The sequence below is a fragment of the Maniola hyperantus genome, chromosome 8 (genome assembly GCF_902806685.2).
Source record: "Maniola hyperantus chromosome 8, iAphHyp1.2, whole genome shotgun sequence".
Classification (NCBI taxonomy): domain Eukaryota; kingdom Metazoa; phylum Arthropoda; class Insecta; order Lepidoptera; family Nymphalidae; genus Maniola; species Maniola hyperantus.
In genome coordinates, this window is record NC_048543.1 from 12,828,378 (window position 1) to 12,840,678 (window position 12,301).

The 12,301-nt window shown below is 37.9% G+C and overlaps 1 protein-coding gene across 3 annotated transcripts in view; it reads right to left on the minus strand.

Moving 5' to 3' along the window:
• The window catches only part of LOC117984352 (sodium-dependent nutrient amino acid transporter 1-like), a 66,703-nt gene that overhangs the window by 22,695 nt on the left and 31,707 nt on the right, over positions 1–12,301 (minus strand). The window contains exon 1 of one of the 3 annotated variants that reach the window (XM_034970976.2): positions 10,153–10,304. The exons of 1 other annotated variant lie outside the window; for it this stretch is intronic. In XM_034970976.2, the coding sequence (XP_034826867.1) occupies positions 10,153–10,236 (84 nt within the window). In that variant the 5' untranslated portion in view covers positions 10,237–10,304. Of the gene's footprint in view, positions 1–10,152; positions 10,305–12,301 lie in introns of those variants that run through there. One more of the 3 variants, XM_069500121.1, reaches the window with a different exon arrangement.

Consider the following 12,301-nt stretch of genomic DNA (forward strand, 5'->3'; position numbering starts at 1 on the left):
TACGCTTTTAGTCTTTATTGTAAAGGTGATCCGAACTTTTAACATGACAGTTGAACGATAGAGTTAAAATGGCGCGTGAGGAGTCATTTTGTACGAACTATACCTACTTGTTACGAGTACACAGTGACAAACAAAAACAAAATCTTACACGAGATAATAAAAATAACGTTTGAAAGTCTGTTGGAAAGTGCTGTGTAAATTTTTTTTTAATAAACAGATTTTTTGAGACGGAGTTTAAAATAAGGAGGCGATATTTGCATATTGGGGCTGATTCTCTTGTACACAATCTCTAAGCTAAACTAAAATGACACATCTAAATCTATTGCTATCCCCTTCATAATGTTGCTTGTGGAAAAGGATAGCACTAGATTCAGACCTATTAATTTAGTTTAGTTTAGAGATTGTGTACAAGAGAATTGGCCCCATTGACATATTATCGTGTATGTATTTAGGTTGTGTGTGGTAGTAATAGTAGATTATTAACCAAGGGGATAAAGCAGTGTCTTCTGTCGCGGCTGACGATTTAAATCGCGAGCGTAACAAAGCACTCAAGGTTTACTCCCGAGCGTAGCGAGGGTGTTAAAAACTTAAATCACGAGCGAAGCGATTTAAGTTAATTAAATTTAAGACGAGTCCTGAGTGTAGCGAGGGATTTAAGTTCACCCAAGACTGACAGCTTTATCACCGAGGAAAATACTCTACTTTTCGTACCATTTGCGAAAAAATTAACACAATAATAATATGAGCAACTTTGCGTAAGAATGATTCGACGTGAAAGTCGCGACCAGAGTGATATCTCAATGAGTTTAATGTGTTTTATTACTCATGCTAAATAGCTACTGTACCTACTTATAAATTAAATTTAGCAGAAGGCAATTAACAAAACTGTTTTTAGGGTTCCGTACCCAAAAGGTGCCAACGGGATCCTATTACTTAGCCTCCGCTGTCAGTCCTTCGTCCGGCCGTCCGTCCGTCTGTCTGTCAGCGGGCTGTATCTCGTGAATCATAATAGGCAGGCAGAGTTGAAATTTTCACAGAACGTGTATTTCTATTGGCGCTATAACAACAAATTCCAAATGGCCGCCATGAATATTTGAAAAAATTAAATAAGTAGCGTTATTTCGGTACGGTACCCTTCGTATGCGAGTCTGACTCGAACTTGACCGGCTTTTAACATCTTATTTCACATTCAGTTATGAAGTTAGCGGGTGTTTACTGTTCTCTACAATAAAATAGTAGCACATTGAAAGAAATTTCCAGTAAGTAGTTCTTTCTGATTTTTTCCTTCCAAAAGCTTTTTTTTTCTAAAGGGAGAAATATTTATGTTTTCCAATTTGGCATGTAAACGGCAGAGAAAAAGTTCTCGTTTTTGATTTGGGGATTTAGTGATTTACTAATAATATCTATGTTTGAATTCATAGACCGCGCCTGAACCTCAAACTAAATGCCTCAATAGCTCAACGGGTAAAGGAGTGGACTCAAAACCGAAAGGTCGACGGTTCAAACCCCGCCCGTTGCACTATTGTCGTACTTACTCCTAGCACAAGCCTGACGCTTAGTTGTAGAGGAAAGGGGAATATTAGTCATGTAACATGGCTAATATTCTTTAAAATATATATATAGGTATATATGTATATATGTCGGCAGCGCCGTTTATCTGTAGTAAACAGTTTGTTCATTGAATATCACGTCACGTCAAGGCAGCAGGCCTATCCCGACATATATATAAGTCCCGCAAATTGCTAATGCACGTGGCCGCCATTTTAGTGACGTCAGCACTAGACTGAAGTTTCGAGCTGATGGTAAGTATATTTTTATTTCGGCTGACGTCAAAATGACGTCATTTCGATGTTAATGAGACATCGTTCAATAGCAATTTGCGGGACTTTTGCGGGACCGGGACGGGTTAATCTTCAAAAATGGAAAACGGAACTCCATAACGTGATATACCTACTTAATTTGTAAATCACTCACACAATTATTTAGTGAACTTCCAACAATATACATTGGGTATACATTGAAAATACATGACACCGCATTAAATTCGGCTGTTTATACATTTCTTTAATGAAAAATGTCTTCTTCAAACCCCAAGGTAGAATTATTATTTCAAAGAACAGAGACCAAATGGGTACCTACTCGGAAATCTGAAATCGTTCAATAAGAGTCTTAATTAAGCGACTATTGTTTAATAATAACTTTATAATGAAAATCGTTTATTGAGTTTGATGAAACTGAAGAGGACTCTAAACTTGAGTCTCAGAATATTACTTTATATTATTGCTTGTCTATACTAATACTAGCTTATGCTCGCGACTTCGTCCGCGTGGACTACACAAATTTCAAACCCTATTTCACCCTCTTAGGGGTTCAATTTTCAAAAATCCTTTCTTAGCGGATGCGTACGTCATAATAGCTATCTACATGCCAAATTTCAGCCCGATCCATCCAGTAGTTTGAGCTGTGCGTTGATAGATCAGTCAGTCAGTCAGTCAGTCAGTCAGTCACCTTTCTTTATATATTTAGATTATAAAGAGGTAAAGTTTGTTAGTTTGTTTGTAGGGGGTAATATCTGGAACTACTAAATCGATTTTGATAATTCTTTCACCAGTACATAACTACATTATTCTTAAATAACATAGGCAGTAAGTATTTTATTTCCAAAAAATTAGAGATCCCTACAAAAATTGTAATAAGCTATCCCTGCGAAGCCGGGGCGGGTCGCTAGTACTTTATAAAATTAGATACATATTTCAGCAGAGAAAAAATATTTAGATTCTACAGCCATCGTACACTGCGACGTAGTAACTTACAATGGACCAAACTAGATGTCGCCACAGGATCTTCAATCTCACTCCATATATGCTCTATCACGCTTACAATTTTTTTTACTAATATGGTGCAACTAATACAATTTCCAAGATACAACAAGGAAGATATTCCTATTGTTACTGTAGAGGACACAACACTTGCTCCTGTCATCATCATGATCAACACTTCTGAGCACGGGTATCTTCTTAGATTGAGAATGGCCTAGTGCTAGACTTCACATACCTTTGACAACATCTCAAGCATGCATGATGCAGGTTTCCTCACGATGTTTTCTTTCACCGTTAAAGCACGTGATATTTAATTGCTTAAAGCGCAAATAGCTCTGAACAGCTAGAGGTGCGTGCCCGGGATCGTATCGCCACATTCCACCCGAGCGATGCTGGACGGATCAGATAGTTTAATTTAAAATATTGAAAGCCACATTCGAGTTCTAAACTTAGTGAGTACCTAAGCATTCATCATCAACTAATAGACGTCCACTGCTGGACATAGGTCTCTTGTAGGGACTTCCACACGCCACGGTCTTGCGCCGCCTGGATCCAGCGGCTCCCTGCGACTCGTCTGATGTCGTCCGTCCACCTAGTGGGGGGGGGTCTTCCAACGCTGCGTCTTCCGGTGCGAGGTCGCCTAAGCATTAAAATTTAATAATTTCATTTTTTTTAAAAAGAATATTAGCCATATTAAAATGACTAATATTCCCCTTTCCTCTCCAATTAAGCGTCAGGCTTGTGCTAGGAGTAGGTACGACAATAGTGCATCGGGCGGGATTTGAACCGTCGACCTTTCGGTTTTCAGTCCACTCCTATACCGGTTGAGCTATTGAGGCTTTTATATTAGGTATCAGAGATTTTTAAAATTAAATAAAACGCGAATTATACAAGTATATTATGTATAATTATGATAATGATTTAAATACCTAAATCCTCTTGCAATTCAAAGGACAATGCTGAGAGCATAAACCAGAATCACAATGTCCGTGAAATCATCAGGTCTTTGCTCTTTGGGTGCCAGGAAACGAAAAAAAGAAGAAAAAACCGGCCAAGTGCGAGTCAGGCTCGTGCAACGATGGTTTCCGTAACAACAGTCGTATTGTTTCAACATTTTGCACGATAATCCAAAAACTATGATGCATAAAAATAAATAAAAATCTTTTTTAGAATGTACAGGTAAAGCCCTTTTATATGAAAATACTAATATATGTTCATGAACACATTGTAAATTTTTTTTTCAGGATGTGACCATAAATTCACGGTTTCCCTAAAAATGCTTTAAGACCTTCCTACCTGCCGAATTTCATGATTCTAGGTCAACGGGAAGTAACCTCTAGGTTTTTTGACAGACAGACAGACACAACAAAGTGATTCTATAAGGGTTCTGTTTTTCCTTTTGAGGTACGTAACCCTAAAAAAGAAGAAAAACTAAACAATGGAATGTTTTAACTTATTTTAAAACGTTACAAGTAAATGTAATTAAGATTGCTTATTTTTAAATGTTTGGAACCATCCCAAATTAACAATGAACTGCTTGGTATAAAACAAAATAACTAAAATAATATGTAAAATAACTGTAGCCCACTGAAATATCTGTGGCAAATTACCGAGGTCAGTAACCTTTTTTCTAAATAAAAAAAACCGGCCAAGTGCGAGTCAGGCTCGCGCAATGAGGGTTCCGTACTACAGTCGTATTTTTTCGACATTTTGCACGATAATTCAAAAACTATGATGCATAAAAATAAATAAAAATCTGTTTTAGAATGTACAGGTACCTTTCATATGAAAATACTAATTATTAGTTCATGACCACAATTTAATTTTTTTTGTGTGATCTAACCCTAAATTCACGGTTTTCAGATTTTTCCCCAAATATCAGCTATAAGATCTACCTACCTGCCAAATTTCATGATTCTAGGTCAACGGGAAGTTGGTTTCTTGACAGACAGACAGACAGACAGACAGACAGACAACAAAGTGATTCTATAAGGGTTCCGTTTTTCCTTTTGAGGTACGGAACCCTAAAAATGCTCTATTCTGATCGCTTTATAATAGAATACAGATGCTGATATAATATTTCTATGTACGCGTAGAAAAAATACGTATAACAATAATATTGCAGAACAAACAAATACCGAACACAAAGTAAACAAATCAATGAACTTGTCACAAATGCGTTACCTCCGTTTATTTTTATGCATGTATACACACATTACCAGCTGTTATAACTCCGAAAAGTTAGAGGTGCATGCCCGGGATCGAACCTGGATTAGGCTGGGCTATTCGTAAACAATAACATCGAAAACGAAACATAAATGTAGGAACTCAACAGTTGTCCAAATCAAACAAAACGAATGCAAATGACACTCATACCTGTACGTTCACCGACCAATGTTTGTTTTGTGACTATGTCTGTGCAAACAAGGCAAAGTTTTCATAACATTGTCACATCGCTGTCACCAACTACGCGATGAGCAATGCCTACGGTTTGTTACACAAACCCTGATTGAAGAGTACAATTACAGATTTTTTTAACATTTGGTCGAAAAAAATACTCATTTAAGTACTTCATATTTGTTCCTGAAAAATAATTTTCTGAATTTTCCCAGATTTGGACAAATATGAAGTAAATGAGTATTTTTGACCAAAGTTTTATGGAAAAACATGTAGATGCATAAATGTTATGCGCGCAAAACTCATTACCATAAGCCTTCGATGTATGATTACAGTCAAAGTCAAAGTCAAATGATTTTGACTTTGACTCTACTATTTTCGAAACCTAACTGAAATTTGAATTTTCGCGGCTGGGTCTTTCAAATCACCTTAACTGTGATAGACTATCTAAACATCTATAGTACCTACGCGACAGGTCGAGAATTGGGTATTTGCCTGTGTCAAAAATAAATTATTTCTCAGTGATTATTGAATAGAGGGTCTTCCAAAATATGTAAAATCCACACCCTTTGTTAGTTTTAAGTTTAATAACCATTTTAAATTATCGATTAAACTAAAATAGCTGCTTGTGACTTAACATTTCAATACCTATTACATAGTTGCTCACATACTAAGCGCGCGTTTTGACATTTCATAAAAAGTTACTGATTTGACTAGTTGTCAATTACCGAAAAAGTAATCAAATAATATGGCCTCATACTCCGATGTACTATAGATAGGCACGTAACAAAAAAAATTGTGCGTGTTGAAGTAAACCAAAAGCGCGTAGGATTGCATTTTTTTTCAAATGAAATCACTAGGCTATCACTGGTTTTTACGACAAATCATTTTTAGGGTTCCGTACGTCAAAAGGAAAAAGAAATAGGCAACAAAGTGATTCTATAGGATCTAGGAGTTGTCTATCTGTCTGTCTGACGTGTCTGTCAAGAAAACCTATAAGGTACTTCCCGTTGACCTAGTAAGTATTATGAAATTTGGCAGGTATGTAGGTAGTATATAAAAAGTAACGAAAAAAAACCGTAAAACTGTGAATGTGTGGTTACATCACAAAAAAAAATTAAAATGTTTTCATGTAAAAATAATTCGTAATTTCAACTTTCAAAGTAAGATTAATATGCCAACTGGGGTATCATATGAAATGGCTTTGCCTGTACGTTCTAAGGCAGTGGTCCGACCGCTGACGATGAACGAGAAACGAGTAGAACTAGAAACTATAAACGAGTCGGCAATCAACGGGAAGCGAGTGTGTAGTTTCAATATTTTTGTCGCCGGGCTTTAATGTGTGCAAGTGTGACGAGCGATTACTCGCGCCCGCGGTCGCTCGGTCCTGTGCAAACCTGCGCGCACGTTACACGTGTTCAAGCGAGCGAGCATCACTGACCGAATATCGCTGAGCGAGCACCCTGCGTGTTTAATATAATAACGCCTTTAGGATACTGTTGAGGTTGCCGTGACGCTGTAGCGCATCTAAAATGTTTGCAGACGCTCATACCAATGACTTTTTTGCCATAATGCGCAAAAAAGCGGCATCTCTCCTGCAGCGCTTACGTACCAGCGACAACGGCATCCTAAGGGAAATTGCGGCCAGGCCCGACTGTCCCATACTACACCACTGTGTGGCAGTAGCTAAAATAGTAGTAGTAGTAGTAGTGGTCAGTAAAATAAAATTAATTGTACCTACCCATTAATGAACTAACAATACTAACTTATTAATTAAGGAAAAATTGTAACTAACATACTAACAATCTATGGATAGCAACGTCCGAAATAAACGTTTATTTATTTATTTATTTATTTTTGAAAGTTCGTCGCTCAGCGACAATACTAGTAAAGCGAGTCGTCGCCGGCAGCGTGAACAGTCAGAGAGCAACTTTTGATACATGCATCTCTTTCGTTTACACGGAATGTACATTTATTGTGCGTTTCTTGAGAGAGAAAATCGCCGATAGTTAGTCGTTTTCTCGCTGGCGGTCGGACCGCTGCCTAAAACAGATTTCGATTTATTTTCATGCATAATAGTTTTTGATTTATCGTGAAAAATGTCGAAAAAATACGACTGTATTACGGAACCCTCCACACTTGACCGTTTTTTTTTTATTTAGAAATGCTACAAAATAAAGACCGAGCATAATTTATTTTCACCATAGTACGTCAAAACCTCTCATAATGGGAGGGATTGGAGCGTAACAGAAACACTGTGGGTGAAACGTAGAATTCTTTCATAAACACGCAATTTAGAACACGATTCCCTTTAATGTAGAACAGTGATTTATCAGCCATCTTACATACATTTTAACCGACTTCAAAAAAAGGAGGTTATCAATTCGACTGTATGTTTTTTTTTTTTTTTTTTTTTTTTTTTTTTTTATTATCTTTACATAGTGCATTTTATTACCAAGAAAATATTGTATAGAATCAGGCGTTACTTTGTGCAAATCCATAATATACAGTGATCCAAAAGCTTAATTTGCTAAAGTCAAAGTCAAAGTCAAAGTCAAATAATTTATTCAAAATAGGTAATTAATAACTCTTTTTGATGGTCAGATGTTGGATTTCTAAGATATAGTGGTGATAATTATTACGCAAACTTAAAACTAAAACTACGAGGGTTCCAAACCGCGCCCAGGTCTGAGAAGAGCCCACAACAAACTCAGCTATAATCCGCTAGCTAGCTCCCTTTTTCTGGTGCGAGGTTTCGGCAGTGGCTAGTTACCACCCTACCGGCAAAGCCGTGCCGCCAAGCGATTTAGCGTTCCGGTACGATGCCGTGTAGAAACCAAAGGGGTATGGGTTTAATAAAAACTGCCATACCCCTTCCAGGTTAGCCCGCTATCATCTTAGACTGCATCATCACTTACCATCAGGTGAGATTGTAGTCAAGGGCTAACTTGTATCTGACTTTAAAAAATAAAATAAACTAACTAGCTGACGCCCGCAACGACAAGGCTCTCTTGGCACTTGAATGACATCGACAGGGGGGCGCTGTTTGAGAACAAAGGCTTAGAATATTCGAAAACAAGCTTGGAATATTCAAACAAGAACGAAGAATGTCAATGAGACATGGTTCCAGCGCAATAGCAATTTGCGAAACTCATACACGAAATATCAGTTACAAAATTCGATGGAATGATAACCAAGTAAGCCAAAATAATAAAAATCTTCTATCAAAAAGTCAGTCAAAAATGATTTAGAATATACCAGGAATATTATTTTGTGTTTGGATATCGCGTGCAGCTGTCATTTTCCTTTCGATCAATCCGTAATCAAGTTCATTTTCTATTTGACATGCAATGCAACACGTTTTTTGGTCTGAAACTGGGTCTCGCGCAGATACACGCTCGATGTGCTTCATTATCATAGAGCATATCACAATATCCAATGCTCGTTTCATTTATGCTATTTCTTCGTCATCGTCTTTATAAACGTCCAGTGTCCACTGCGACCACAGAGTACAAAATATTTCTACTCCGTGACTACGGCCATACTACGACATATAAATAAAATAAATAATAAAATAAAATAAAAATATTTTATTTCAGGTCTGGGACCCATATAGAAACATGTTGATACAATTAAAGATTAAAATGTTTATAAACAATATTTACCATTTCTATTATTATTAGATTCATATTCTCTTGTAGGAACTTCCACAGGCTTGCCTCGTCGCCTGAGGCCAGCAACATCCGCGCATCATGATCAACCCATCGCCGGCTCACTACAGAGCACGGGTCTCCTCTCAGAGTGAGTAGGGTTTTGGGCCATAGTCTACCACGCTGGCCATGTGCGGATTGGTAGACTTCACACACCTTTGAGAACATTATGCAAAACTCTCAGGCAGGTTTCCTCACGATGTTTTCTTTCACAGTTAAAGCAAGTAATATTTAATTACTTAAAAGGCACATAGCTCCGAAAAGTTAGAGGTGCGTGCCCGGGATCGAACCCCCGACCTCCGATTAGAAGGCGGACGTCCTAACCACTAGGCTATCACAGCTTTTTTAATCGCGTGGATAGGTATAGGTTTTTAAAAATCCCGCGGAAACTCTTTGATTTTGCGGGATAAAAAATTAATTCAGTGAAAACCTTTGATTTTCCGGAATAAAAAGTAGCTTATGCGTTAACTCAAGGTAGGTAGGTACCTATAAGCAATCTTCATTCCATAATCCATATTTCACCCAAAATGGTTCAGTCACTGTGACATACAAACATCCAAACTTTCACATTTTAAGTAGTAACTCCGCGATAGGTTGAGATGGCAATCGTGGTATGAGGCGGGCAGACGCCCCGCACACCCGCACTCTCCCGCACTGGGTTAGCGCGGAGGCTGTGCGGGGCGTCCCCTTCCCGATTGCTTGCTCCTAGTAAGATTTTTTTTGCTACTTAATTTATATTCTTAACAATCACTTTTCAATTCTAAAATTTTATCAGAGTAGGTAGGTAAGTATTTAGCTGTATTTAGTTTACCACCCAAAGAAATTTTTTTGGAGAAAAAATTACTGAAAGACGGATAACTAAACTCACTAGTTTTTTTTATCGCTTCAGTAGATATTTACAATGTTACGGCCTAAGGTTACGAACCATTGTTGCTGCTTACATAACAGAACAATATTGTATTTTGTCTTTTTCTAAACATAAACAAAACGTGTATTTTAAAACACCTAAACAATCAAGCGACGACGTAAACCTAGGTACGTAAACAGAATGCGTTAATTAAAAAAAAAGATTTTCTTAGATATTTTAAACAATACCGTAAAACATCAACTAAGATGGTATTGAAAGATCTCATTTCCTTTAATATGATACCTAGGTAAGTAGGTACTTCTTGTTTTGACCTTGTTAAGCGTAATTAACGCGGACATATAAAATAACCTTATATTACCCTGCCATGTCTAGGAGTCCTCGCCTGCCGACTGTCGTCTCTGGCACTGGGTACAACACCAAACGGCCGATTCACCACTGCCATATAAGTTTAATTTTCGTTCGCGCGTAAAACCATTGAAAATACGCTAGCACGGTCGCGCGCACGCGCGTTGCACGTAAGACTGAAGATGGTGTAAACTATAGGGATGTGTCATGCGCGTGACATCGATGTTTTTAACTATTTACTTGAAGGCTTAATCTACGTTTTAATTAGGTAGGTGTACTCGACTTATCTGAACTGGCTTTGATAAAAATAATTTGTATGTTAATTGCCTGTAACACTTACGCGGGGCTCAATTAATTTAAGTTGTTTTTCACAAAATTGCAGGATACATAAAATTAAAAAAAGAAAGAATTCAAATAATACAAGTATCTACCTATTTCGAATAAAGCAATGAACCAAAAACTTAATTTGCTTTAATCCGCTGAAACAGGTCGAATCTGTATGATGCAACATGCAGCATGCGAAATGCATCGCCCGCCCTCCCACTGCTAACCATGCAGGAAAAGCAGCCACTCTGCAAGCAATACGCACCACCACCACGCAGCACCACACAAATCCCAAAACACACTCGACGCGACCTGTTTCAGCGGATTACAGCAAATTAAGATTTTGGTTCATTGCATATCATGGACTTCCGCAAAGTAACGCCTGCTTCTATACAATTACAATCGAATAAAGCAATTACATTTTTATTCGTACATATTCCATTAAGACGTGATGACCTCCCTGGCGCAGTGGTGAGCGCTGTGGTCTTAATACTGGAGGTCTCGGGTTCGATTCCTGGCAGGGGTTTGGAATTTTATAATTTCTAAATTTCTGGTCTGGTCTGGTAGGAGGCTTCGGCCGTGGCTAGTTACCACCCTACCGGCAAAGCCGTGCCGCCAAGCGATTTAGCGTTCCGGTACGATGCCGTGTAGAAAGCAAAGAGGTATGGGTTTAATAAAAACTGCCATACCCCTTCCAGGTTAGCCCGCTATCATCTTAGACTGCATCATCACTTACCACCAGTGAGATTTCAGTCAAGGGCTAACTTGTATCTGAATAAAAAAATAAAATAAAAAAAACGTACCAGTCTCAATCACCATGTAATACATAGAAAATATACGACTTACCCAGGCTATTACATAGCTCTTATCAATGTAAAAGTAATTAAAATAATTTAAATTATAGTTTCAAAAGTGTTGCTGACGTAAACTATTAACGTTTTTGAAATGAAAACTTTGCACTACACATTTCAATGTCTTAGGGCGTTGGTGCACTCATTCGTATTTGGTTCGTTTTAGTGATACGTAAAAATACGATTCAAAGTGGCCGTCATATAAAACATACGTATACGATACGCATATATGTATTTCTTCTAAGTATAGGTACGTATTTTGACGGATCTATCGTTTTGTGACAGCCACTTCGAATCGAATTTTCACAATTCATGAAAACAAACTGAATACGAATGAATACGAAATTCTATATGCCACTGACGTTTGGGTTGTATAAAAGGCGGTCACTAAAAATCAGCGTTGGGGCGTCTGGTATCTCAGATATTTGCCATAGAGGTTTGTGTCTGAGGGGCCCGACTCTCAACACAAGCTGAGTGGCCTACCTGTTCGATGTGTTGCACTGCTGTACAGGACGATAAATTGCCTACACCATGTATATGATACATTGAATAAACATTATTATATTCTATTCTATAATTTTTCGTAGTTTTACGATAAAAATACCGGAAATCTTATCAAACTTGCAACGAGCACATCACTAGTGCACTTGCCACGGTACAGTGCCTGCATTCGGTTATGGAAATGAGCAAGTAAAATAAAAACACGGGATAATTATAATTCCGATGCTCACTGACCGTCACTGTTATATCAAACCTCAAGAAAGGGTCTTTGCTATGCAGCTTGGAACCAACATTTCATCATCATCATTATCATCATGATCAACCCATCGCTGGCTCACTACAGAGCACGGGTCTCCTCTCAGCAGATTGGCAGACTTCACACACCTTTGAGAACATTAGGAAAAACTCTCAGGCGTGCAGGTTTTCTTACGATGTTTTCCTTTACTGTTAAAGCAAGTGATGTTTAATCATTTACTTAAAAATCAC